Source organism: Ornithorhynchus anatinus, chromosome X2 (assembly GCF_004115215.2).
Source record: "Ornithorhynchus anatinus isolate Pmale09 chromosome X2, mOrnAna1.pri.v4, whole genome shotgun sequence".
NCBI lineage: Eukaryota > Metazoa > Chordata > Mammalia > Monotremata > Ornithorhynchidae > Ornithorhynchus > Ornithorhynchus anatinus.
Genome location: NC_041750.1, coordinates 28,064,822 through 28,091,177, shown reverse-complemented (window position 1 = coordinate 28,091,177; position 26,356 = coordinate 28,064,822). Strand labels below are relative to the sequence as shown.

At 54.8% G+C, this 26,356-nt stretch overlaps 1 protein-coding gene across 2 annotated transcripts in view; it reads left to right on the top strand.

Moving 5' to 3' along the window:
* Positions 1 to 26,356, top strand: part of NFATC1 (nuclear factor of activated T cells 1) — a 109,564-nt gene that overhangs the window by 48,518 nt on the left and 34,690 nt on the right. For both annotated transcript variants that reach the window (XM_039910483.1, XM_029052916.1), the window contains exons 6-8: positions 1,388 to 1,528; positions 11,444 to 11,499; positions 14,818 to 14,950. In XM_039910483.1, coding sequence (XP_039766417.1) covers positions 1,388 to 1,528; positions 11,444 to 11,499; positions 14,818 to 14,950 — 330 coding nt within the window. The remainder of the gene's footprint in view (positions 1 to 1,387; positions 1,529 to 11,443; positions 11,500 to 14,817; positions 14,951 to 26,356) is intronic.

The window sequence follows — 26,356 nt, the reverse complement described above, 5'->3', positions numbered from 1 at the left end:
GAGGTCGGGGGTGAGGAATTGAGTAGGGTCCCATGGGGCATCCGTGGCCCGTGCGACCAGCTGGTGGCTTGGATCATCAATGGTATTTATTGAGTGATTACTGAGTGCAGAGCCTTGTGCTAAGAGCTTGGGAAAGTACAGTTCATCAGAGTTGGCAGACAAGTTCCCCGCCCGCAGTGAGCTTACAGTCTGAAAGACAAGGGTATTGTGAAACCGCTTACTTTGTGTTCCACACCGTACTAAGCGCTAGAGTCAATTCAAGATCGACTGTTCCAGTGCCACTCCCTGATTCCCGATGGGCTCACGGTCGAAGTGGAGGGAGGCACGTAAAGCATCCGAGAGCAATGGGCTTCTGGCGGTGATGAATGTCCGGGGCTGCTGAACCAGATAAAGAAATCATTGGTTCTTGTGGGGCGAGAGGGCATCCTTGGTCGCCAAAATGTGGAAGTGCACTTTCTGGGTGCAGAGACCCAGGGCACTGCAGGAGGTAGACCTTGCAAGGGGTGGTAGTGAGACCTAGAGACCCCCGAATTGAGGGGGCACTGGGGAGGAGGAAGGGAAAACAGAGGCAGAGAGATAGTGGGAGGGGAAGACTGCCCTTCATGACAGGATGCTGATGGACTCTGCAGGTGCCCCCAGCTCCCCTCCCTCCTGCAGGGGCACTCAGCTCCGGCCTCCACGGCACAACTCGAGGTCCGCACACGGTCAGAAGCCCTTTGTTCATTCATTCATTTATTCAATCGTATTTACTGAGTGCTTTACTAATTGCGTGGAAGAGTACAATATCACAACAAACACAATACAGCAACAAACATTCGTGCGGGATGTGGGGAGAGGAGGGAGATGCTTGGGTCTGTCAGGCAGTCAGTCTTATTGAGCCCTTACTTTGTGCAGAGTACTATACTGAACACTTGGAAGGGGGGAGCAATATGACATTATAACAGACACATTCCCTGCCCACAGTGAGCTTTCAGTCCAGTGGGGGAGACAGACATTAATAGAAATAAATAAATTACATTTGTGTACAAAGGTGCTGTGGGGCTGGGAGAGGGGGATGAATAAAGGGAGTCAGTCAGGGTGATGTAGAAGAGAGTGGAAGAAAAGGAAAAGAGGGTTTAATGAGGGAAGGCCTCTTGGAGGAGATGAACCTTCAGTAAGGGTTTGAAGGGGGAGAGAGTAACTGTCGGATGTGAGGAGGGAAGGCGTTCCAGGCCAGAGGCAGGACGTGGGTGTGAGGTCGGCGGTGAGATAGACGAGATGGAGCAGGCTGGGTTGTCGTAGGAGAGTAGATGAGGTAGGAGGGAGCAAGGTGATTGAGTGCTTAAAAGCCGATGCCCATCTGTCTGTATTCCAACACGGCTCTCTCCTTCCCATGTGACCCCCGCAGCCCAGAGGTCTGCCCAGGAGCTGCCGCTGGTGGAGAAGCAGAGCGCCGACAGCTACCCCGTCATGGGCGGCAAGAAGATCATCCTGTCCGGACACAATTTCCTGCCCGACTCCAAGGTCATTTTCGTGGAGAAATCACCAGGTATTCATTCCCCTCAGAGTCCGGAGCATCCTGGGGTGGGATCCAGGTAGGGGTCCGGGGTGGTCCGGGACACCGTCTGGGCCATGGGGGTATTGGCTCAATGGCTCGGGTACAAGTTCGCCACGGGCATCAGGGCAATGGCTGCCAACAGCTCCCTCACGGCTCCAACTGTGGCTAACAGGAATCACGGCTGTGGGGTTTGGGGCCCCGTGGGATTTTGGATCTTCCCTGAGATGTGCCCAGACACAGATGCGCCCTTCCACCTCATTTGTATTTATTAAGCAGTTGCTGTGTGCAGAACACTGTACTAAGTGGTCGGAAGAGTATAATTTAACAATAAACAGACACATTTCCTGCCCACAAAGAGCTTACTGTCTGGACGGCCAGATGGGAACCACCTGTCTCTCTGTGTTGCTGTCTTTCATCTCTGATTTGGTCTCTGCCTCTCTCTGACTGTCTCCCTCTGACTCTGGCTCTCTCATATCTCTGTGCAAACCCTCCCTATTGCTAGTCCCAGCTCTGGTCCTGTGGGTAGTGAAACTCTCCTTCCCCTCTGCATCATCGGCACCTAAGCAACCCTCACTCAAATGGCTGGGGGCCCTCCTCTAGGTAATAATAATAACAGTGGTGGTATTTGTTAAGTGCTTGTTACGTGCCGGACACTCTACTAAATGCTGGGGTGATTAGAAGCAAACCGAGTCGGACACAGTCCCTGTCCCAGGTGGGGCTCACAGTCTCAATCCCCATTTTATAGATGAGGTAACTGAGGCACTGAGAATTGAAATGACTTGCCCAAGGTCACCCAGCAGACAAGGGGCAGGGGTAGGATTAGAACCCATGACCTTCTGACTCCCAGACCCATACTCTATCCACCATGCCATTCTGCTTGTGGGATTGTAAACTCCTTGTGGGCAGGAATCATGTCTACCAACTTTATTGTACTGTACTCCCTCAAGTGCTTGGTGCAGTGTTCTGCACCCAGTAAGAGCTCAATAAATACCATTAACTGCTTGATTGATCTCCTCGAGCAGCCACTGAACCATAGTAATTAGGCAGATCTCTTCTGGTTGGGCCAGTCAGCCCACAAAAGGCTCAGGGCTGCTAACGGTCTGTGCACCTCGAATCCTCCCTCCCCTTCAGCACAGGCCTGGATGTCTCCCTCCCCTTCACTCGGCTGGGGGGCTTTGGGGCACCACAAAATGGCAGGCCCCTCCTGCCATGGATGCGAAACAAACTCAGGCTGGTTTACTTTGTAAATGGAGCTGAAACTGTGTGTCTGAGGGAAGAATTGTCAGGCTGGATCCAGGGAGAGAACCAAGCTGTATTTTACTGGGTTAAATGTGGACGTGGAGGAGAAGCAGAGTTCAAGATGGGAGGAGGGGAAGGAAGGAGAAGGGAAGGCACAAGGGGAGGAGAGAAGGAGGAGAGGAGGGAAAGAGAGGAGAAGGGAAGCGACAAGGAAAGGAGAAGAGGAGGAGAAGGGAAGAGACAAGGGGAGGCAGACAGGAGAAGAGGAGGAAAGCCACTCAGAAAGGAGAAGAGGAGGAAAGCCATTCGGAGGGGAGGTTTGAAAGGTGGAGTATTGAGTCCCTCTGGGTGCAGAGCACTGTTCCCAACAGCTAATAATGATTTCTAACTGCCAAGCTCTGTATAAAGCTCTGGGGCAGATACAAAATAATCAGCTGGGGCATGGTCGTTGTCCTACGTAGAGCTCACAATCTAAGTAGGAGGGACCAGTTTTGGGATCCCCACTTTACAGATGAGGAAACAGCCCCAGAAAAGCTAAGTGATCTGCCCAAGGTCACACAGCTACCTGGGCAGATTATCGCACTATGTATCTATTGGATACAGGTGTTGGGCGAACTACTGGGTGCATATATTGAGCACCTACCCAAGCAGAGTACTGTACCGATATCTACTGGCTACAGGGGATTGTAGTGACTGCTTGAAAGCCAAAAGTGGGAAAACAACAAAACAAACCACGGTCACTGCCCTCACAAAGTTTACACTCTTCTCACTTTCCTCTTGTCCCACCCAGAAAGAGATAAAAGTGTATTCAGCCTTACCCCTACTAGGTATTTCTTCATTCAGGCAAGTGTCTCTGTAGGTTTAATTCATCATTTCCTGCCTCCCAACCTACCATCACCTGCTGATGTAACCCAGCCTCATTTGCTTCACCCCATGACAGACTTTCTCTAGCTGTTTTTCGGCTGAACCACTAAGCTCAATTCGGATTAAAAACACAACCATAATGTCAATTATCCTCCCGTCTCCCTCTGGGATCTTTCTTTTCTTTCTTTTTTTTTTTATTTGGGAAACCACCACTTGTGAATAGAGCAGGAATGAGGGCTGATCTCTCTGAGGAAGTTGGAGGATTAAAGGAGGTGATTAAACTCATCTGAAAGTTTGTTTTTTTCCTTTCTCTCTTCGCCCTGCGTTAAAGTTTGTCTCTCTCCATCTCTCTCGCTTTTTCTCCTTCTCTTTGTGCCCGTCTTCCTTGTTGCTGGTCTCCTCTCTGTTGCTCTTCCCCTCACTCCACCCTACACCTGCATCCCGAATCAGAAGCTGGAGGTTAATTGTACATTTCCAGCAATCATGTCGGTGCCCCTCCCTGCCAGAGACTCGAGATGGGTGGCCTGGCATCCAGGTGGTGCCTGCTTCCCTGGGCGATTGTCTCCTGGAAGTCTGGGGTTCTGGGGAGCCCTGGAGGCTTCCGGCTGCCCCGAGCTTGTGTTTCCTCCCTCCGCTCCGGGGAAGGGCCGGGGCCTGGGTTGGGCACTCCGAGGAATCTCTCTAGTCTGTGTACTGGGAGCTCTGCACCCTCCACGATTGTCTCCTGGAAGCCGGGAGATCTGGGGCAGCCCAGAGGTTTCCGGCCTCTACCTAGTTTAGTGTGGTTCCTCCCTCGGCCCCAGGGAAGGGTCGGGCCCAGGGCTGGATGCTGGACTTTGGGTAAATCACTTAAGTTCTCCGTGCCCCAGTTACCTCATCTGTAAAATGAGGATTAGGACTGTGAGCCCCACGTGGGACAACCTGATTACCTTGTTCGTACCCCAGTGCTTAGAACAGCGCTCGGCGCATAGTAAGCGCTTACCGAATACCAATATTGTTATTAATGAGAACCAGCGTGGTTTAGCTGAGAAGCACAGGCTTGGGAGTCGGAGGACGTGGATTCTAATCCCTGCTCCGCCACTTGTCTGCTGTGTGACCTTGGGCAAGCCACTTCACTTCTCTGTGCCTTAGTTCCCTCGTCTGTAAAATGGGGGTTAAAACTGTGAGCCCCACGTGGGACAAGCTGATGACCTTGTATCTCCCTCAGCGCTTAGAACGGTGCTCGGCACATAGTAAGCACTTAGGAAATACCATTATTATTATTATTATTATTATGGGGATGAGGATCAGGGGGAGGTACTGGGGTCTCTGGGAAGTGGGGATTCTCTGGGCTCCTCGTGCAGGGTGCCTGTGTCTCCCGGCGGGGGGTGGTTGCTGCTGAGGTGGCCAAGATGACTCATAGGAAAGGGAATCCCTGAAGAGGAACCCTGTCTGTACTTGACTTGACGGGGAGGCGGAGGCGGCCCCGGGCTGGGCTCTGCCCTTAACCCTTCGAAGATGCTTTCTGGCCTTGGAGGAGGAAAATAAAGATGAAGCCGCCCGGGGGGTGGCATGCGGCCCCCTTGGGTTTCCAACTGAGGGGGCGAAGTCACTGTTTGCAGCAGAAGCAGCGTGGTTTGGTGGCATGAGTGTGGGCTTGGGAGCCGCAGCTCGTGGATTCTGATCCCAGCTCCGCCACTTGTCAGCTGTGTGACTTCGGGCAAGTCACTTCACTTCTCTGTGCCTCAGCTACGTCATCTGGAAAATGGGGATTAGGATGGTGAGCTCCATGTGGAACAACCTGATGACCTTATATTTAGCCCAGTGCTTGGCTCATAGTAAGCACTTAACAAATACCATCGTTATTATTGTTATGATTATTTGTCCACAGATGGCTGGGCCGGACTCATCCCCGGCCAGACCCGGGAGCTTTCACTCTTTCCGATTCTGCTTCCCTGGAATAATTCTGCAAGCAGGGTGTCTGAGGCAGCCTTAGAGAGAAAGGCCTGGGGCAGGTTAGGAGAGTAGGAGACAGCATGGCCTGGTGGAAGAGAACATCCAGGAGTCGGCAGACTTGGGTTCCCATCCCAGTTCTTCCCCCGGCCTGCTGTGGCCCCTTGGGTCGGTCGCCTAACCTCTCTGAGCCTCCGTTTCCTCTATAGTAAAATGGGATTGATAAAATCCCTGCCTCTCCTCACCACCCAGGGATGACTGAGTGAAAAGGAGACAACTGTTGTGAAAGCTCTTTGGGGAAAGGAAAACGTGCTCACCATGGCAAGGGATTCTCTTTCAAGGGATTATTCTTCCAGTGGCTGATTAGTCACCAATCCGCTGTGGAAGATATGGGCAAAGCCGGCACCCACAGGGGCAGAATTCACTGCCAGAGCAGGGGCAGGACACCATACCTATAGGACCAACGGATGGAAACAGGGAGGGGTGAGGGGGAATAACCGGTGCCCCCCACCGACCTTCGCATTGCTCGTACCTCATCTTGTGATGTGGGCACTATCTGAGTGTGTGTATGGAAGCCAGGCCCGTAGCAGCCCTTCATCGGCACTTGGGGAAGAGCCCCCACCCCCAGGATTCTCTGCCTCCAAAGTCCACTGGGCGAGAAGGAGTCAGGTGACCCCCCCCCCACTCACCTGGCCTCGGCAATGCAACGTGGTACACAGTGGTGTCCCTTGTATCAAGCAGTACGTGAGCTGTGTAATGTGTACCCGGCAGTGCAGGGTACATATTTAGCAGCACACTGTACCATGGTACAGTGTGTAATAATAATAATCATAATTATGGTATTTTTTAAGCACTTAACTAGGTGGCAGGCTCTGTACGAAGCGCTGGGGTGAATACAAGCAGATTGGGTTGGACAGAGTCCCTGTCCCACGTGGGGCTCCCAGTCTCAATTCCCCATGTTATAGATGAGATAACTGGGGCCCAGAGAAGCGATGTGACTTACCTAAGGCCAGACGGCAGACAAGTGGCGCCATGATGCTTCACTGTGCGTGTGCAGTAATGTGCTACACATACGTAATAATTCACTGTGCGTATGCCACAGGGCACTATATGTATAATATGGGTGGTGGATGTACAATGTGTGCAGAATGCATGTTCGTGTACAATGTGTGCAGTGCATGCGTGCCCTGGGTACGCAGCAGGGCACTGTACCTGCACAGCATAGGGGGTCGTGTGCTACAACCACCTGGATGAGCTCTGTATATACGGGTCCTCCCCTCTCCACCCCCGTTATCTCCCTTCCCCCTCCTCTCCGCCACCCTCACCTCCCAACTCCATGTTAGATTTCCACGGGACAGGCCCAGGGCTGGGGAGTGGGAGACAGAGGCTGCTGAGCTAAGGGGCATCTGAAACTCTCCCCAGAAATTGATGTAAGCCTAGCCTCTCGGGGAAGCAGCGTGGTCTAGTGGATAGAGCACAGGCCTGGGAGTCATGGGTTCTAATCCCGACTCCACCACTTTTCTGCAAGTCACTTCGCTTCACCTCTCTGCGCCTCAGTTATTTCATCTGTGAAATGGGGATTGAGACCATGAGCCCCGTGTGGGACAGGGATCGTGTCCAACCTGACTACCCTGTATCTACGCCAGTCCTCAGAAGAGTGTCTGGAACATAATAAGAGCTTAACAAATACCAAATCCCTTTCCCACCTCTGACCTCACCAGGGCCTCCTGGCATCCCTGAGATGCAGGAAGTTGGGGTGGGGGTTCCCCCCATTTTACGGGTGAGGACACTGAGGCCTGGAGAGGTTAAGTGGCTTGTCCAGGCGGTCACCCAGAAGAGAAGGGCAGAGGCAGGATCCTCCGACCCGCAACCCTGCTCTTTTCTCCCTAGGCTACTTCTTTACGTCAGCCTGCCTCCCCTCAGCCTGGAGGCCAACTGGAGTCCTAGAGGCAGAGGGGACACACGGACACTGGGGCCGGGGTCGGGGATGAGGGAGGCAGGTTAAAAACCAACCGAGGGTTTCAGGAAAGCTCTTACCTCCCCTAAACAAACTCTAAACAAACTCTCGGCTCTTTTCATGTATGTGGCGGGCGGGGGTGTTGGGGGGGGGGGTGGCGGTGGGGAGAGCTCGGCTCTAGAAAAACACGGCCGTGCAGATGACTAATTGTCATTGTGTGTTTGAAACGGCCTCTCTCTGGGCCTGGGGAGTGTTGGAACAGAGCAGCGGGGCCCTGTTTGTGCAGAAATCTGCTCGCTGCTGGGTGTGGGAGGGAAGCCGTCCTGGTGACTCAGGCTGTGGGGACTTCCCCAGTGATTTGGAATATTTTTACTTCTGGGCTTCTGCACAGTTTCCTCCCAGCAAGGCAGGCGGACAGGCAGGCAGGCAGCCCTTGATAAGGCAGACACACAAAGGATCATTGAGGAACGTGTCTCCCCCAACCCGCCGCCGGGCGGAGGCGGGGGTCCAGGGTGGGTGGGAGGAACAGATCCTACCGTTTCCCGGGAAGCGGGCCGGGATGGAGTCCCTGGTCCGGGTGTCCCAAGCTGGGCTTCCAGGGCCACTGGTCCGCCTCGGACTGACTCGGGAAGGAGTTGGAAGAGGGTGGTGTCGAGAGAGAGCTTTAGGGGCCAAATGTGATGTGTGGGGGGCAAACCTGGGATCTAGGGATGGGGATGGCACTTTTCCCCCATTTCTTAGACAGGGCCGAAAGGAGGGTCCCGGAGGCTCCCCTCCCACCATCCCTTCCTCCCCCGGAGCCGGTCTGGGTCCATCGCCCCCATCTCCGGCTTCCCGGCGGGCGCTAGAGGGGGTTCCCTCAAAGGAGGCCCTCGTGGTCAGCGGGGCCAGAGGCCCGGGGCGACCCCAGCGAGCGGAATGCCGGCAATGCGTCTGCTTCAGGCGGGTGTTATGTCTGTAATTTGAATTATTTGCATTTTGGAAAGGTATGAATTGCTCTGGTGGAGCGGGTTTGGGCCCGGTCCAGGAGGGCGTAGCCGCGGGCGCCGGACCAGGCGGGCCAGAGCACATGTGACACGCGCACAATGGAAACTTCTGTGGCTGCTTCGGCCTCCGCTCCCGCAGGCAAATTGGAACGGGGTGAGGAATCCCACAGGCTCGCTCGGCAGCGGGAGCGGGAGGCCTGACCGCCCTCTCCCTGGCTCTCCCTCCCCCGGCACCGTGGGGTCCCCCCACCAAAGAGCCTCTGGGTGACCCCCACTCTCCACCTCCTTGCCCCTCTTGGGCTCGGCTGTATAAGCCTGCAAAACATGTTTACTGTCAGAGGCTGACGTCGGGCCTGAGGTTTCCCTTCTGGAGCGAGGCCCAGTCCGGAGGCTCGGAGATTTCCCTCTCGGTTCACCAGACGTAACATGAGGAATCGTCTCCTTGTTTTCATTCCTTTCGGGCCCCGCTCCGTAGACCTTTCTCCTCCTTGGGCTTTTGTGAGAAGAAATGGCACTGGAGTCTCCTCCGCTTGCCTGCCTCTGTCCCACCCTCCTTCCTCAAAGCAAAGCTCTGGACATTCTCAAGAGGCTCTCTCTCTCTCACCAAAATAGAAAAACCCCAAGTGCTAGCCGCTGCCAGCTCCCTCGGAAGGCAGCAGAAGTGCCCACCCTCTGTCCTTCTGTCCGACATCCTTCCCTCCTCCCCCAACCAGAACTCGTTGTGGGCAGGGAATGTGTCTGTTTGTTGTTGTATTGCACTGTCCCAAGTGCTTAATACTGTACTTTGCACACAGTAAGTGCTCAGTAAATACGATTGAATGAATGAATGAATGAACGAACCAAGGTGCTTTCCCTCCTCTGTTTAGATCGTGAGGCTGAAATCATCTTAGGGGCGGGCAATGCGAGCTCGTTAAAGTGAAAACATCAGAAGCTCGCACAATCCAATGGGAAGAGGGAGGGGTGAATTAGTTTAGGGATTCGTTCATTCATTCAGTCCTATTTATTGAGCCCTTACTGTATGCAAAGCACTGTATTAAGCACTTGGGAGAGTACAATATAACAATTAACAGACACATTCCCTGCCCACAATGAGCCTATAGTCTAGAGAAGTCCTGTCCTCTGCGATTTCCATCTTTTTCTTCCAAAAAAAGGAAAAATCTGCTATGCTTCCATGCCAAGAGCGGGATCAGATCAATACTCTGAAATTCCAAGCTGGAGCTGAGCAGGCACGGAGGTTCTGACCCTCCGAGGCTGAAGAATCATATTTATTAACCGTTTACTATGTGCCTTGCACTGATCTACGCGCTGGGGCAGATGCAAGATAATCAAGTTGGACAGAACCCTGTCCCGTATGGGGCTCACAGCTTAATTGGGCAAGGATCTTGTCTACCACGTCTGCTGCATTGTACTCTCCCATGTGTTTAGCACAGTGCTCTGCCCATAGTAAATGCCCAATAAATGTCCTTGATTGACTGACAGAAGCAAGATGTGACCCGGCCCCTCCCTTTATCCTGTGGTGTGAGGTGACAGCCCCAGAGAGGTTTCTGGAGTTGTCAGAGTCCTGATGGTTTCAAGATCAATTTGAGTTTATTTTTAGTGTCTCAGTATTATTTCCTGGAGGGACAGAGGGCCCTTGGAGGATCCATTCTTAACACAGATAGAGAAAAGCATCTGGAGAATGGATTACTCCGTATTCCTTGTGGTCCTGGAGAGTGGATTGCACTGTGATCCTCGTGGCCCTGGAGGATGCACTGCAGTGTGATGTTCACGACCTGGTGAATGGTTTGCAATGTGGTACCCGTGACCTGGTAAATGGAGTGGTCTGCGACCCCTGTGGCCTGGTGGACAGGCTGCCCTGTGATCCTTGTGGCCCCAGCAGATAGATTACCCTGTGATCCTTGAGCCCGGGTGGATGGACCATTCTGTTATCCTCGTGGTCTGGCAGACAAGATCGCTCTGTGACCCTCGTGGTTCTTCTATGGGGCCTCGACTCCTTAGCGGGGCCTCCCACTTGGCTCTGAGCCCTGCTTGCTTCCCACCTTTCTGAAAGGATTATCCCCTCCCAAACCCAGCCCAGTTTATTTTTTACACTGGGGCTTTTGCGTATTATAGGTCTTTTCTCCCCTTTTTTCAGGAGAAACGGGGTGGGGGAAACGACTTGGGTTGATAGTGGAGTGGGGTGGTGGAGGGGGAGAAAGAGCCTTTTTTAAATGTTTTTAAGTAACTCAGAATGCTTTCACTTGAAAAGTCATTGCCTAAAACTCACGGCATAGCGGTTGACTGTGCACAAAGGGGCATCTGTGCACAAGGAATATTATTTGCAGACATTCATCATAAACCAGGCGGCCTGCAGTGACACTCTTTGCTGAGCACAGGAGGTAGAAGAGACGAAAGGCTCCCTCACTGCGGCCCTGTTTCCAAAAGAGCAGCAGACGGCGGTGGGCGGGGCCAGGTCCAAAATAACGACATTCACATCTTCCCCACCTAGGCCGCAGCCCCTGGGTTGGAGGAGACTGGCCTGAGCACCCCCACCCTGCCAACTCCTGCCTGCTCCCATCCGTGTCTACCCGATGGAGAGCGGAATCCACCAGCTCATGCCCTTCCCACCCTCCGGTCTGATTGGCTGCGTTTGAGATGGCGTTGGGCGAGGCGTTGTCCATCCGTGTGGCCTTTGCTCTTTATGCCAGGGCCCCCAGTGGGTGTCGGGAACCCCAATCACGGACCAGTTCCCTCCAGAGGCCCGATGGCGGAGGCTGTCCTCCGCAAATTAACCGTACCCTTCGTGCTTCTGGTAAGGCCTTTCCCTTTGGGCTGGCTCCACGCAGGGGCTCACTTAAGGTCGGTCTGGGTTGCCCAGAGAGCGGGCTCGATGCCCGAAGACGGGGAGGCAGATGGGCCAGGAAATCAGTCTCTTTCTCTTTCTCCTAGATGGTCACCACGTGTGGGAAATGGAAGCCAAAACTGAGAAGGAACTGTGCAAGCCAGTGAGTATCCCTCCAGCACCCCCTGTGCCCCTTCCCCGCTCCCCAGTAGTAGTCCCCTGAGAGGCTGGGAATGGGGGTCCTGGCCCCAAAGGCCAGTTGGGATATCAAGGTCAGTGAGATGGTCAGGGCGAGGTGGGGAGCCTGAGACTTGGGTCACCCCCGTCAGGAGTTCAGCAAGTGCGGACCGTGTGTCCAATAGGTTCAAAAAATGTTTGGAATGGATTTCCCTGTCCTCGGCCCAAAGACGGCTGCTTGATGTTATCAATGAGTAGTATTTATTGGATGCCTGCTGTGTGCTGTGTACTGGAAGCCTATGTTGTGCTGAGTGCTGTAGTGGCTGCTTGGGAGAGTATAAGAGAAAGGACAGGCTGGACGCCTCTGGCCTCCAAAAAAGTGATCCCAGGGAGTAGCAGGAGGGAGCTTAGGGGAGGGCTATTTCTGGGTGCCCTCTGCCCTGTAGCAGGGCATCTCTCTCCAGTCGTGCCTGGGCAAAGCTGTTCCTCACCAGGGCATCGGCAACTCCATTCGGCAGTGGCTGCAGGGTTTGTCCTGCCAGGATAGGGCACACACTGGGCACATGCCAACGGCTTCCCTCCGTGAACATCCTCACGGCTTCTGGTCCATAGTCCCCTGCCTTGGTGTTCAACCACCTTGGGGTGAATAAATCACTGGCCTGGGAGTCAGAAGGACCTGGGTTCAAATTCCAGATCTGTCACTTGTCTGCTGTGTGTGACTTTGGGCTGCTGTGTGTGACTTTGGGCAAATCACTTAACTCCTCTGTGCCTCAGTTACTGCATCTGCAAAAGTTGGATTAAGACCGCGAGCCCTAGGTGAACTGTATCCAACCTGAATAGTGTGTATCTACCCCGATACTTGGTACTGTCCCTGGCCGGGCAAGTCACTTAACTTCTCTGTGCCTCAATTACTTCATCTGTAAAACGGGGATTAAGACTATGAACCCCATGTGGGACACGGACTGTGTCCAACCAGATTATTTCACCCCAGTACTTAAAACAGTGCTTGACACAAAATAAGCACTTAACAAATACCATCATCATCATTATTAAGTGCTTAACAAATACCGTAAAAGAAAGAAAAAAGAATACCACCAGCTACCCACTCGGCAGCCCCACAGTCCAATCTTCCCCATATCCCTGCAAAAGAGGGTCAGGGGTGAGGGGGAGGGAGGATTCATCTTCAACCCATCTTTAAGCTGCCTGACTCGGAGCTATGGCTGCCCCTCCAGCGAGAAGGGGCCTGGGCTGCCACGGTCTGGAAGGGGAACAGGTCGTTCGAAGCCTCGCCAGTGGGAGACACATGTAGATGTAAAGGGAGCCCCCGGTGCTGACGGGCTGGGCCAGACACCCGCCAGCGTTTCAGGGGCGGCGGGGGTTGTGTGGCTTGGGTGTGGGCATGTGTGTTTTGGTGTGGGTGGCTGGGCCGGGGTGTGTGTGGTAGAGGTGTGTGGGGATCTTTGTGGTATTAGTCGTGGTGCTGCGTGTGTGTGTGTGTGGCAGGGGGTTGGAGAATGGTATCGGGTCCGGTCGTCAAAATCTGTACCAGCTGGTTTGCTTGCAACTGAGTCTTCAGGGCATTTGACCTGGGATCATTTTTGCCACTCCTGGAATGGGCCGACAGTTCCTTATAGGTCCAGCTTCTCCCCCCTCCCCACTTCCCACTTCCCATTCAAGGTGATGGTAAACTCCCATCCTACAGACACTAAACTCGCCCCTCCTGAAATCCCAAGACACTCGCCCGCTCCCTCCCCGCTCTCCCAGTCCCATGCTTATCTGCCATTGCCCCCTCTCTACCTCTCACCATGCCCATTCTCCCCACTTTATTCATATTGATGTCTGTCTGTCTCCCCTGCTAAACTGTTGGCTCGTTGTGGGCAGGGAACATGTCTGCTAATTCTGTTGTATTGTGCTCTCCCAAGTGCTTAGTACGGTGCTCTGCACACAGTAAGAGCTCAGTAAATTAGATTGAGTGACTGATTGATGGTGGGTGGGTCTTGCAGACAGTGCCCCTCTGCTCTCTGCTTCCTCCTAGGCCTTTCCCTCCTCCCCATAGCTGGCTGAGGTGGGTAAATTCAGTTTGGCCTGGCGAAGTCTAATTCTATCGCAATTCACCGTGCCACCAAGGCATAAGGTTGATCATTTAACCTGGCAAGGGAAAAATCAATCTCCCAAGTTTCCCAAAATGCTTCCTTGGAAGAGGTTTTTGGGTCCCATTTCATCTCAAATTCCAGGGCCATCTTTAGGAAGCTCAGCTTTCCAAGTCAGGGAGGTCAACATGCCTCCTGCCCTCATCAAATTCAACTCAACTCACTGGTGTTTATTGAGCACCTACTGTGTGCAGAGTGCTGGTCTGGACACTTACCATGTGCAGAGTGCTGGACTGGGTGTCTACTGCATGCAGAGCAGTGTCCTGGGCAGCTACTATGTTCAGAGTGGTGGATTGGGTGCCTACTTAGGTTATGGAAAAACCATATAACAAGGGTAATTCGGGGTTCCTCTGAGCAGTTTCTGCACCGACTGGGAGACTTGTGACATTGCCCCAAACGTACTGGACACACTGCCCTTCCAGCACCCTCCTGAGTGATCCATCGATCAATCGATGGATCAGTCGGTCAACCAGCAGGATTTAGTGAGTGCCTAGTGGGTGTCCCGGATGCTCGGGAAAGAGCAAGAGCAGTAGAGACACGATTCCTTGGGAGAGGACAATACATTCCCTGGGCCCAAGGAGCTTATGGTCTAACGGTTGGAACGATTTGAAATCCAGCAAATCCCACCAGCTTTCTGGACACGGACCCTCTCCTGGTCCTCTTGGTGCTGGGAAATTTAATATTCCAGATTCATTCATTCATTCAATCGTATTTAATGAGAACTTACCAAAGGCAGAGCACTGTACTGAGGGCTTGGGAAAGTATGATATAACAATAAACAGACACATTCCCCGCGCACAACGAGCTTACAGTCTAGAGAGGGACAGATGTAACATAAATAAATAAATTACAGATATGTACATAAGTGCTGAACCTAAGTGTCTGTCGGATTTGAGGAGGGAGGGTGTTCCAGGGCAGAGGCAGAGCGTGGGTGAGGGGTCAGGGGCAAGATAGACGAGATCGAGGTACAGTGAGAAGGGTCATATTAGAGGAGCGAAGTGTGCGGACTGGGTTGTGGTAGGAGTGGGATTCCAGCTGTGTGTCCGTCAGGTCCCAGAGGTCCCGGATCAGCGCGCAGGCCTGTGGCGAGGGGGGCACCGGCCGGGTGGGCCTGGGGGATCTGACCGGTCCCCTTGTGTCACTTCCATGTGCAGAATTCACTGGTGGTGGAGGTCCCGCCTTTCCGCAATCAGAGGATCACCAGCCCCATCCAGGTCAACTTCTACGTGTGCAACGGCAAGCGGAAGAGGAGTCAGTGCCATCACTTCACCTACCTTCCGGCTCATGGTAATGACATCTTTCTAACCGTGGGCGGGGGCAGCGAACGCTTCCCGGGCTTTTTCTAGACGGCCGGGGGGCCCCCGTGGGGGCGGTTCCGGGGGTCGCCGGGAGACCTGTGTCCCGCTCTGCCCCCCGCCGAAAACGTCCCCACCGTAGACTCCGGATTGGCCCCCCGCCACTCTCGCCATTAGGGGCCACGTGGAGGGAGGACAACTGGCCTAGGCCGCCTCCTACCAGACTCCGGCCGCTCGGGGCCGGGGAGAAATGGGGACTGTTTCAGCTTCGACGCAGCACCTCGAGACCACGGTGGTGTGTTTGTGGGGGGGTGCAACTGTAGTGAGCAGGACCAGGGGAAGGACCCTGGCTCGAAGGCCTGAGAAGTGACCCGCAGGCCCTAGGGTCTGGGAGGTTTCGAAGCCCTGTTAAGAATCCCCATCCCCGCTCCCCCCAGCGCCTTCCTCCTCCGAGGATTTCTGATGCGCGTGTGACATTTCGGACCACCGGGCTCATTAAGACCGTTCTGGAAACCACCTAGGGCACCCCCACCCCCGGAGCCGTCGGGCCTCTCGAGCACCCAGGAGATTCATCTTAAGCCCCGTGCCAGTTTCTTGGGCTCCTAATGACCGGGGGGAAGTGGCGGGGAGAAAAGCAGGCCGCCACTTGAAACCCCCGCGTGCTCGGTTCCCGGGCCTGTCTCCGGCCTGCGGCTGTTTGTGCTGGCTGGGGCCCCCGGTCCCGTCCTCTCGCAGCCGTGACTCACCTGGGTTTTGCCCGTGGGGGCCCCTGCGAGTCCGGCTCGTTAGCAGCCTCTCTCTCTATCAGATGGGCAGCCGCCGCCTGCACACCCGCCGCTTCATTTCAACTCGCCGCCGTCCCGAGGTGCGGCTGGAGCTCTGGCAGAGCGAGGCGGCTCTGCTCCTAAAACAAACAAACAGCCTCTTCCTCCCGCTCTTCCTCGGCTCCCCCACCCCGCCTCCTCCTCCTCCCCCTCCACAGACTCTACGTTCTTCTCCTCCTCTTCCTCCTCCACGTCTTCAGTCCATCAATGGTATTTATTGAACGCTTGCTACGTGCAGAGCAGTGTGCTAAGTGCTTGGGAGAGTACGATATAAGAGAGTCAGTAGACACGATCCCTGCTCAAAAAGATCTTCCAGGCTAGTCTTACTCCTTCTCTTCTTCCTTCCTTTCATCTTCCTTTCCTAACTTTCCCGGCCCCCCGCGGCCCGGTCCCTGGCCAAAGAATCTCCCAGCGTCCGTCACTGGTCAGTAGTTTTCACGCAGGAGCGGTGGCCAGGGAAGGCCCTGAGGTCTAGAGGTATCGTCTTAGCAGTGCCAGGCTACGGCCTCATTGGGCAAACATCCAGAAGGTCTTCTCGGATGGACGGACGGAGGGACAGATGGACTGCAGAGGGTGTTAAATATGATAGCTGCCTAGTATATTGGAAAATGAGAGGTAGGAAGGATCGCATGTGGCTATGTCAGCATATCTCCTGGTTAACTTGTCCCCATGAATGAAGGCCCCTCTAAGAATTGTGTGTTCCATGTTAAGCATATTTTATGTTTGAATGAGGCGTTCCTGGATCAAGGCGCAACCGATATATGTAAATTAAAGTGTTCGGTTTTGCAAAAGCAAAGTGGATGTGTCTTAACTAAGCTGCAGGCTCAGTAGACTCGGAAGGCAGTGTGGCCTAGTGGAGAGTGTACAGGGCTGGGAGTCAGGAGACCTGCGTTCTAATCCCAGCTCTGCCCTAGACCTGCTGAGGGACCCTGGGCAAGTCACTGCAACTCTGTGGGCCTCAGTTTCCTCACCTGAAAAAATGGGATTGAGATTCCTGCCCTCCCTCCCTCTTAGAGGGCTAGCCCCGGATGGGACAGTGATCGTGTCCGATCTGACGATCTTCACACGGGGCCGGACAACCAGTGCCCATGGTTAGAAACCGCTGCCATTCTGGAGAGTTCAAACCGGCCCATTTAACAAGTAAAATACAGCTTGTCAAAGAGAGTCGTCTTGAGAACGAGAGCCAGCAATGAGCCCCTTGGCTGGCAGCTCCTCGGATGATTGAGCTGTTTCCGCATGCCGCCCAAGGCAGAGAGAGCGAGAGAGACCGAGGAGAATATAGAGTCTGAGGCCACAGGGAGGAAGCGTGTGGCCTAGTGGGAAGAAAAAAGCCAGAGGATCCAGTGCCCAATCCCTGCCGGGCACCTTGGGCTAGTCACCTCACCTGCTGGGCCTCAGTTTCCTCCTCTGTGGAATGGGAACGACGAGCCCTGCCTCTCCCGACCTCGCAGGGGGCATTGTGAGAGGAAAGGGAGTTGAACTCAGTAAGCACTTTGGGGAAATCAAAGCTCTCGGCCAACCCGAGGTGTAATCTCAACCCGGTAACAGTCTGAGGTAATAGTCACGACGTGCGTACTGGTCAGAAATATTTCAAAGCGACAATCAGTCAGTGAATCGTATTTATCGAACACCTAAGGGGCGACAGTACAATAGAGGTGACAGGCATGATACCTATCCTTGAGACGCTTACAGTCTGCCGTGGGTAGAGAGCTGTACCGAGAGTTTAGGAGAGCATAATAGAATTAATACTGGTGGTATTCATTAAGCACTTACTGTGTTTTTTTAATGGTATTTGTTAAGCACTTACTATGTGTAAAGCACTGTACTAAGCGCTGGGGTAGGTAAAAGATAATCAGGTCCCACATGGGGCTCACAATCTAAGTAATTAGAAGACCAGAACTCTGCCCCTGAGGAGTGGAAAATCGAGCAGGGAGGCAGACCCTGAGGGAGGAGTCACCACTCTTCTAGGGGAATTTTAGCAGGCTCTGGCTTGAAGTTGTTTTGCATTCAGGTGCAAAGATTCCCTTTTCATTGCTTCTTAGTGGAGCTGGGAGGCATTGGACTGGGGTGGACAGTAAAAGTGTGAGCGAGCTGTCCACCCCCGCCAGCTGGGAGAAGCAGCCGCAGAGCGAGTGCGAGATTTTCACTAGGAAAGTATTTCTCAGAGGCTGGGTCTGGGGGACCATCCAAGCAGCCGGTCCCAGTGGCTAATTGGATGAGAGAGGTGGCCTCCAGGACCTAGGAGGACAGGCTGTGGTCGGTGGCTCCAGCTGGGCTTTGGGGAGCACTGGGGCATCAGGCCAGCGGGACCACGGAGCAGAGTGGACTCTGGATTTGACCGCCAGCTATGGGCCAGACAGCACAGCCCTCCTGCGGTGGACAGGGAAGAGAGGGCAATCCTCTGACCAACGACTCGGCCCCAGACCCATCCTGAGCCGCAGGATGGCCGGCGAAGAGAGCAGTCCGGAGAAGGGGAAGGACTGGTCCCGTCCTCGGTGACCATCGGCTGTCGCGTCTGGGACTTGGGCTTAGGCGGGGAAGCAGGGCCCGGAGGCCAACGGTGACCACAGGTGACCCTGCAGCCAGACCAATGCCCAGTACGTCTGGACACTCCCAGGGGCCGCTGCAGCATGGGGCTCGTGCCCGGGGAGCGACAGAAAGCACTTGTGACCAGGGAGGAACAGAGCCGCTCGCCAGGACCCAAAACCCTGGGCCTCTCCTTCCTCTCCACATTTGCTAAAAGACCGGATATCCTCACCAAACTTCCATAGATGCTCCATCCAGTTCTGCTTCTCAACCCTTTCCCAAACCCTACACTAGCCCCTGCCCAGCTCCCCAAAGCCCCCATCCTGCCCCCCACATCAGCCCCAGCTCCCTCTCCACCACCTGCCCAGGGAATGAATTACTGGAGCCTTTGACTCAATGTGGCCCTCACTCACCAGACTCAAGGCCTGCCTCAGCAAAAGGTGGTGGGACCAGCACCATCCTGGTTCAGCCCCTCAGCCCACCAGGCCCAGGGCTCTGCCCCCTAAGGGAGCACCAGGACACTTGGGCTGATTGCCTTCCTGGACACTCGGCCTTATGGTCAGCAGTAAGCCATCAACACCCCTGATTTTCTCTTCTCCATCCCTCATTCTCCCTTCAGTGATCCAGGACAGCCCATCCAGTACCCCTGACTCATCCACTGACCCACCACGGACCATCCAACATCCCTGATTCTCCCCTCTCCTTTCCCTAGTGAGCACACATGTCCACTTGTCCCTGAACCTATCCAGTCTGCCTGTCCATGAATTTGCACCACCACGTGACTGCTTGGCAGGATACTGGACCCCAAAAGAAGGAAAACAGGATGGTTTACCCTTGAATCAGTTGGCCTATGTATGACCACCTACAGGAACACCCCTCTCCTGTGAAGAGCTCAGTCAATGGCCCAGACTGTTGTCCAGGCAGATCTTGGGCTTGTCCAAGCAAACGTCCAGCAGGCATTATCAACCCTGACCAAGACATAGGGACATATGAGACTCACCTGGAGCTGGGTCCAGTCACTGGAAAGGTCAGAATGAGCCTCTTTTGGTCACCGCAGGAGTGACTGGATACATCCACAAGAAACTTTCGACGAGAAGTCAGATCGGGAGTCACTGGACTGCAGGTCCTCCCCCTCCCCCTCAACCTGACCCGGTTGTCCAGACCCAGTCTCCTGCCTATCTTCACAGACTCCGGCCAAGCCGATCGGGAGAGGGTCCCCCCTGGGGTCTGTTTGTGGCTGATGTCAAAAGGGAGCTCGGGTCAGTCAGCCCCATCCCCTAGAGGCCAATTCTGATCGAGGCCCTGAGTAGGCAAGGACACTGAGGCCATATGGCTTGCAGAAGGGCTCTGGAGGAGCCATCTTGGGTGGGAGAAGGAAAGGGAGGCCCTGCAGCCTCCTGCCTCCAAGCTCGGCCCTCAGCAGGGCCAGCGCTGGATCCCATTTTGGTCATTCTATCCTCCCCTATCCCCGACATTCTTCCACAACTGCCGGGCCTCTGCAAGGTGGTGCGGCTCTCACCTGCGCCCGTGGTCAGTGACTGACAGGCACTGGCCGGTGATCAGCACATATCCACAGCTGATGAAGGCGGATGCCTGAGCGAACCATTGCCCTGGGGTGACCCAACCTTCCAAACATACACCGACATGAACAAAGGTGTAGATAGATGCCCCCCTACCTGTCCTGCAGAGGAAGGAGCAGACCCTTGGCCAGGAATGGTAGCCCCCACCATCCTCTGGGAGCCTCTGGACCCTCACCTTCTCCACAGACACAAGCAGAGAGGCTCTGAGATGCCTGGGCCCAAGGGTGGCCAGAGGGTTTGAATTCAGAGCTAGAGGCTGGACTGGGCCAAGGAGAGGGGTTGGTTCTTCCCAGAACCACTGGTTCCAGCACCGATTCGGGCACCAGTCTACTGGTGTGTCCCCAGCTCCGGAGCCCGCATTTCCTCGGCTCCAACCCGCCCAAGGTGGCTGGGTCACCAGGTCAGGCCGGGCGGTCCTTCCATATCGCTAGGGACGTTGCCCTTATGTGGACGTGATGGGGAGCCAGGATCAGAGAGGCCAACCATCGCCGTGGCCGAGGGCAAAGGAATTCTGGGGATGCTGACCGTGGATGGCGGCCAGCCAGACCGAAGAGGACGGACAAGAGTGACACAGAGCGTTGGGGCCTTGGGACCGGGGGCAGCCCCTCCCCCTTCCTCTTTCCACCCCCTCCCACCCCCCCAGTGACCGGTGGGTGGGGAAGGAGACCTGATGTGGACCCTCCACCGATGAAGCCCCTCTCTTCCTCCCTCCGTGCCTGGGTGGTGAGGAATGAAGCTCCCGCACCCCTGAGACCCGAGGCCTGAAGCAACACCTGTCAGCAGCAGCCTCGATCAGAGACCTACTATGTGCAGAATGCTCTACTGAGAACCTACAGTGTGCAAAGCATTGGACCAAGCTTCTGTCGGGTACCAAGAGCTTAGTACAGTGCTCTGTAAATAATAAGTGCTCAATAAATACCATTGATTATTCGATTGTACTGAGCACCTGCTGGGTGCAGAGCGTGGTTCCGAGCGCCTACTGTGTTCAGGGTGTTGAACCGAACATCTATTGTGTGTGCAGGAGTACGGAGCCTCTAGGGTGTTCAGGCCACTATACTAGGCATCTAGTATGTGTAGAGTACTGCACCACACACCTGCTGTGTTCAGAGCTCTGCACTAAGCAGCTACTGTTCATTGAGCCTGTGTAAGGTACTTGGGAGCATACAGTAGAAATGAAAGATGTGGTCCCTGCTCTGGAGCGGCTCACCAGCTATCCACTGAGGAATTTCAACCCCTTTAAGACTCGCCTCCTCCAACTGCCCGTTTTTCCGAGAGGCCAATCCAACCGTAGGACGGGGTCAGTGTCAGGGTGGATGGGAGGAAGGGGGAGAGGGGCAGAATGGCAACCGGTAGAGTCTCGGTCGGACTCGCACGGGACAGACGGAAGGTGGTTTCGCCGCACGATTGCGGCTCCCGTTCAGGTCTCCGTCCGTGCCACTTGACATCAGCCAATGTGGGGCAGGGCCTGGTGAGGTCTGTGCTGGGGAAGGGTCCCCGAGGGCCCTGGAGAGTGGACAAGACCACCTAGCTGACCGGCCACACAGGATGCCCGCTTCCCCTCCATCCCATGAAATGGGGCAATTCTGCTCCGGTCCCACCCTCCTCGGGGCAGTTGAAGAGGCCCCCGTCTCCTTGGATGCTGGCCTCGGGAGTCAAATTCCGCTCTCGTAAACACGGACGGCCCGATCTGTCCACTAGTGGGCCCGCAGGGGTCGGATGGTGGGGCCGGCCGGACCAGCCTCACCGGGACCACCTCCCTGGCCGGTTAGGGGCTCGGAATCACCCACGGAGCCGAAAGATCTGTCCGGGCGCTGTGGCCGTCGTTCGTAATAAACACGATCCCGCTCCGCCCTCCACGTCTCATGGCCTGTTTCCGCTCGCCGGGCACAATGTCAAACCCAAACCCGCGCCCCTGGCTCAATGTGATGCCTGTGGCGTGTGACCCGGGGGGTCACTCCGGGGTCCAAACTGCGGGGAGGATCCCTCAGGCCGGGGCCTGCCAGGGCCCCCGGTCCACGCCGGTCTGAGTGCTCCGGGGAGTCTGGGTCGGGGGATGTCTGCAGGGCCCGAGTAGTTTGATTCCTAGCTGCCCAGAGGCATGAGCCCCTGCTGCCCTTGGCGGCCCCAGCTAAAAGATGGAGGTGGCCCAAGAGCCAGCCGACTGCCCTGGCACTGTCACCCTGGCATAGCCGCTAGGCCTGGAGCCTGCCCAGCCTCTACCTTAAGAGCCCCGAGGAGCTTCCGGTTCTTTGCTCTGACCCCTCTCCCCAAATGCTCCGTGACCCAGCTCCACTCAGGCAGATAGGGTTGAGGAAGCGGAGTCTCACTGAACCCGGGTGGCTTCCCAGGCCCCTCTGCAGGGAAGGAACCCCGGGCAGCTGTGGGGCAGTGGTGGGTAGTGGACTGTGGTCCTCTTTGGGCTTTTCCAGGGCTGCATTATCCTGGTGCCCCCTCCCTTGCCCCTTCTTCACCCCTATACCTCCACCGAAAGAGATGCGCCCCAGAGCTCCAGTCCTCTGTCTCCCCCTTCACAGCCAATAAACCTCTTTGGAGTGAGAAAGCAAAAGCAGGATGCCTGGCCAGAATTTATTACAGCATTCGTTACAATACCGGGCTCAGTGCCGGGGGAAATACAGAAAATGGGCCCGGTCACTGGCCCACATGGGGCTCATGGCCTGAGAGTTAAAGAGAGCAGGGATATGATCCCCATTTTACAGATTAGGAAACTGAGTCCAGAGAGGTGAAGTGAGTTGCCCGAGGTCACCCAGCAGGCCAGTGGCAGACCTAAAAGTACAACCCAGGTCCCCTAACTGACTGTCCCACACTCTTTCCACTTGGCCCCTCTCGGCACCAATAAGCTGGCCGTGCTTCCTTAACAATGGGTGGGGTGGGAAGGGGCCGACCCTGGCTCTTACCAACGTGGCCTCCTGCTAATGACCGCTGGCCGTGAGCTTAACTGGCCGTGGTAAAATGAGGAGAGAGCGCCGCGGGTGAGGGGGCGACCTAGGGAATCTGGTCAGCGTTGACTGGTGATCCTGGTTCTTCCAGCGTCACGTGGAGGCTGGAAGGGGGACCCCTATCCAGCCCCTGTCCAGGACTGCCCTCTTGGCCCTGCTGCTAAACTCAGGGGAAGGGAGGTGAAGATAAGCAGAGGGCCAAGCCAATGGCCTCTCCCCGCTGGCCAGCATCTGGCTGCCCTGCGCTGCCCGTCCTCTGCCCCTCGTCACTCAACTTCCCCACTCCCTCACCCTCCCGCAGATCCCCAGGCTTCCCCACCCAACCCCGGCCCAGGGCCCAAGCTCCTCTTCTCTGTCCATCAAGGCGATCTCTGTCTGGGCTCCCGGAGGCGGCTGATATCACCGCTCTCTGGCTCTTACTGGCTCAGGCTGAGAAGCAGCGTTGCCTAGTAGATAGACCACGGGCCTGGGAGTCAGAAGGACCTGGGTTCTAATCCTGCCTCTGCCACTTGTCTACTGTGTGTGCTTGGGCAAGTCACTTCGCTTCTCTAGGCTTCAGTTCCCTCATCTGCAAAACGGGGATTAAGACTGGGAGCTCTATGAAGGACATAAATCGTGTCCATCCTGATTACCGTGTATCTACCCCAGCATTTAGAACATGTCTAACACCTAGTAAGCATTTAGTAACAGGTACCAGAAAAAAAAATAGAAAAGGCCCTGGACCTTGCGGACCAGAACTCTGGTCTCCCTGGCCAGGCCAGGACACCGGCCAATGCTAGGCCACGTGAGCCAGGTGGCTTTGGCTTTCTTAAATAGTATGATTGCCTCTCTCTGATTGAAGCTGGGTTTCCCTCAGAGTCCAGCCAGGTGTGGTGGGGTCCCGGGGGGGCAGCGGCCGGCACCGGTGACTGCCCCCTAACATCCCACTGGCCAGGCAGTGCCAGGAAAATCGGCTCCAGCCCAGAGGGGCTGCCTCTCCAGGTGAACCCACCCTGGATGGGGCCCAGGACTCAGACTGATACTTTCGAAGGTGTCTCTGATGTCGGTGGTTCAAACTTGGCAGGAACCCCCCGAGGGGCATGAGCAGTTCATGGTGTCTTCTTTTCTGTCCGCCTTCTTCCTGGAGCCCGTAGGGGTGGGGGGTGGAGCCTGCCAGCTCCCTAAGAAGGAGAAGGAATTCCTAGCTTCCAGGGGGACTCTGAATTGTCTGCCTTTGGACTGGAACCTGTCAAAACCTGATTGAGTGATTGATTGCCATCTTAGGCCAGCAGATCTGGCAGGAGGGAAACCATGTCTGACCCGACAGCTAGCTTCAAACATTTGACTTCTTCCTCTGACGCCAGCTGGGTCACACCCTGTTTTCCATTTAACAGCAGGGTGACCCTCTCCATTTTTCTCTCCCTGCCGACCGCCTCGCCTCCACACTGGCGAGCAGAGAGCTGGGGGATGCGTCGAGAAGGGCCGAGAAACTCGGCCGGGTCTGGGGTGGGTCAGGCGCCAGAACGACAGCTGGATGGGGAGAAAAGGGGGAAGACCCTTAAGGTTGCGGGTCAAAGGGGTTAAATTTGTGACCTCTGAGTCCCCCTGGCTCCCACCAGCTGCCCTGGGAGCGAGAAGGGAAAGATATCAGATGCCAAGTGGGGTGAGGGGCAGTCTCTCAGGAGAGGGGGCCTAGTCCTAATGGCATTTATTGAGCACCCACGGTGCTTGTCCAGTAGTAAAGCTATTTCTTGAGTGTTACTGTGTGCAATTCACTGACTCAAGCACTTGTCTGGAAATAAAGGTATATATCTACCTGTCTAGTTGTCCTTCATACCCCAAAAAGACATCACTGACAGTGAAGCTCACCCGCCTGTCTTTGTGAATGCGGGGTGCACAGCCCTGGCCGCAGTGGGAGAACAAAAAGCTGTTTCTTGTGGTGTTGTCATGTTTCAATGTTGGTGGCTCCTGGGCTTCTTTTCTTCTTTATCTCCTTGCCTCTCTCCTTACAAAGCTTTTGCTTGAAGAGAGCGGCTTCTTTCGTGGTGGCAGCGCACCACGCTGGTCTGTCCTCAGCAGTAGACTCCCGGTTTTCTACTAAGATCCAGCGTTGTCTGAGGTTTTGTTTTACCGTATCCTCAAAATATCCTCAAGATGTTTCTTCTGCCCTCCTGGGTATCGGTTTCCCAATCTCAGCTCTCCATATTCAGCAGCTGTTTGGATCTCCTGCTGTCACTCATTCTCACAGTGGAACCTGATTTCGCTCCAGAACGTCATTATCCACCATCTTGTTTTGCCATACGATTGTACATCTGGCCCGGAGTGACCCTCGGGGAACTGCTCAAGGAGCCAGATGTGGTCCGTGTGTGGGGTCCGGGTCTCCTGGCCGTAGAGGAGGTTGAACCACACTACCACTCTGTAGACCTTCAGTTTGGAGGTCTGGAGCCCGGTACCTCATGGCCTCCATCCTTTGACTGACGTCTCCAAGAGGTTGTGCTGTCCTTCTTGATTCTGTTTTCTACTTTCTCATTTCTCGTGTCAAGAGTCAGTGGTCTGGCTAAAGTACAGGAATTCTGAAATGGTGTTCAGCTCTGCGTTTCTAATATAAATATATAAATTTTGGGCGGGGGGGGGGGGGTGTAGGGCCTCTGTGGGGCAGGCTGATACATTGCCACCATTTTCTCTAGATTTGTTATCATCAGCCCAACGGGCCTGGTGTATTTGGCAAATCATTGATTTGCATCTCTTCTTGGGCGTGGGCCTCTAGGATGCAAACATTTGAATAAAGAAGCTTTGTATACCATGAGGTTATAATGTCACCTTATTGAGCACCCACTGGTGATGGTGCACCTTATGAACACCTGACTGGTTGGAAAGCTATTTATTGAGTGCCCGCTGGGTGCATTGTACTGTACTAGACTGTGAGCTCTTTGGGGGCGGGTTATGTATCTATCAAGTCTATTGAATTGTACTCTCCCAGGTGCTTAGTATAGTGTTCTGCACACAGTAAGCGCTCAGTAAACACTATGGATTGACTGATCTCTTTGGAAAATGCACCAGAGGCATTCCCTGCCTACAAGGAGTTTCCACTCTAGTGGGAGAGACTGACAGAGAGCTATTTACAAATAAAGCAATCAGAATAAACAAATTGATAGTACAATAGATTTTATGGCTATGCGCAAGTGCTAAGGGAAGGCATAAACCCAGGGGAAGCAGCATGACCCCTTGTCTGTTGTATGACCTTGAGCAAGTCACTTAACTTCTATGTGCCTCAGTTACCGCATCCGTAAAATGGAGATTAAGCTTGTGAGCCCCACATGGGACATGGACTGCATCCAACCTGATTAACTTGTATCTACCCCGCTGCTTAGTACTGGTACATAGTAAGTGCTTAACAGATTCCGTAAAAAGACAGGAAAAAAAAGATGTCAGTCAGTGCTAGAAGAGGCTGATGAGTTGACGGGCGTTGGGATGTTGGGGGTTAATCGGGGAAAGCTAGTCGGAGGAGGTGATTGGGCTGACCTCCGGGCTG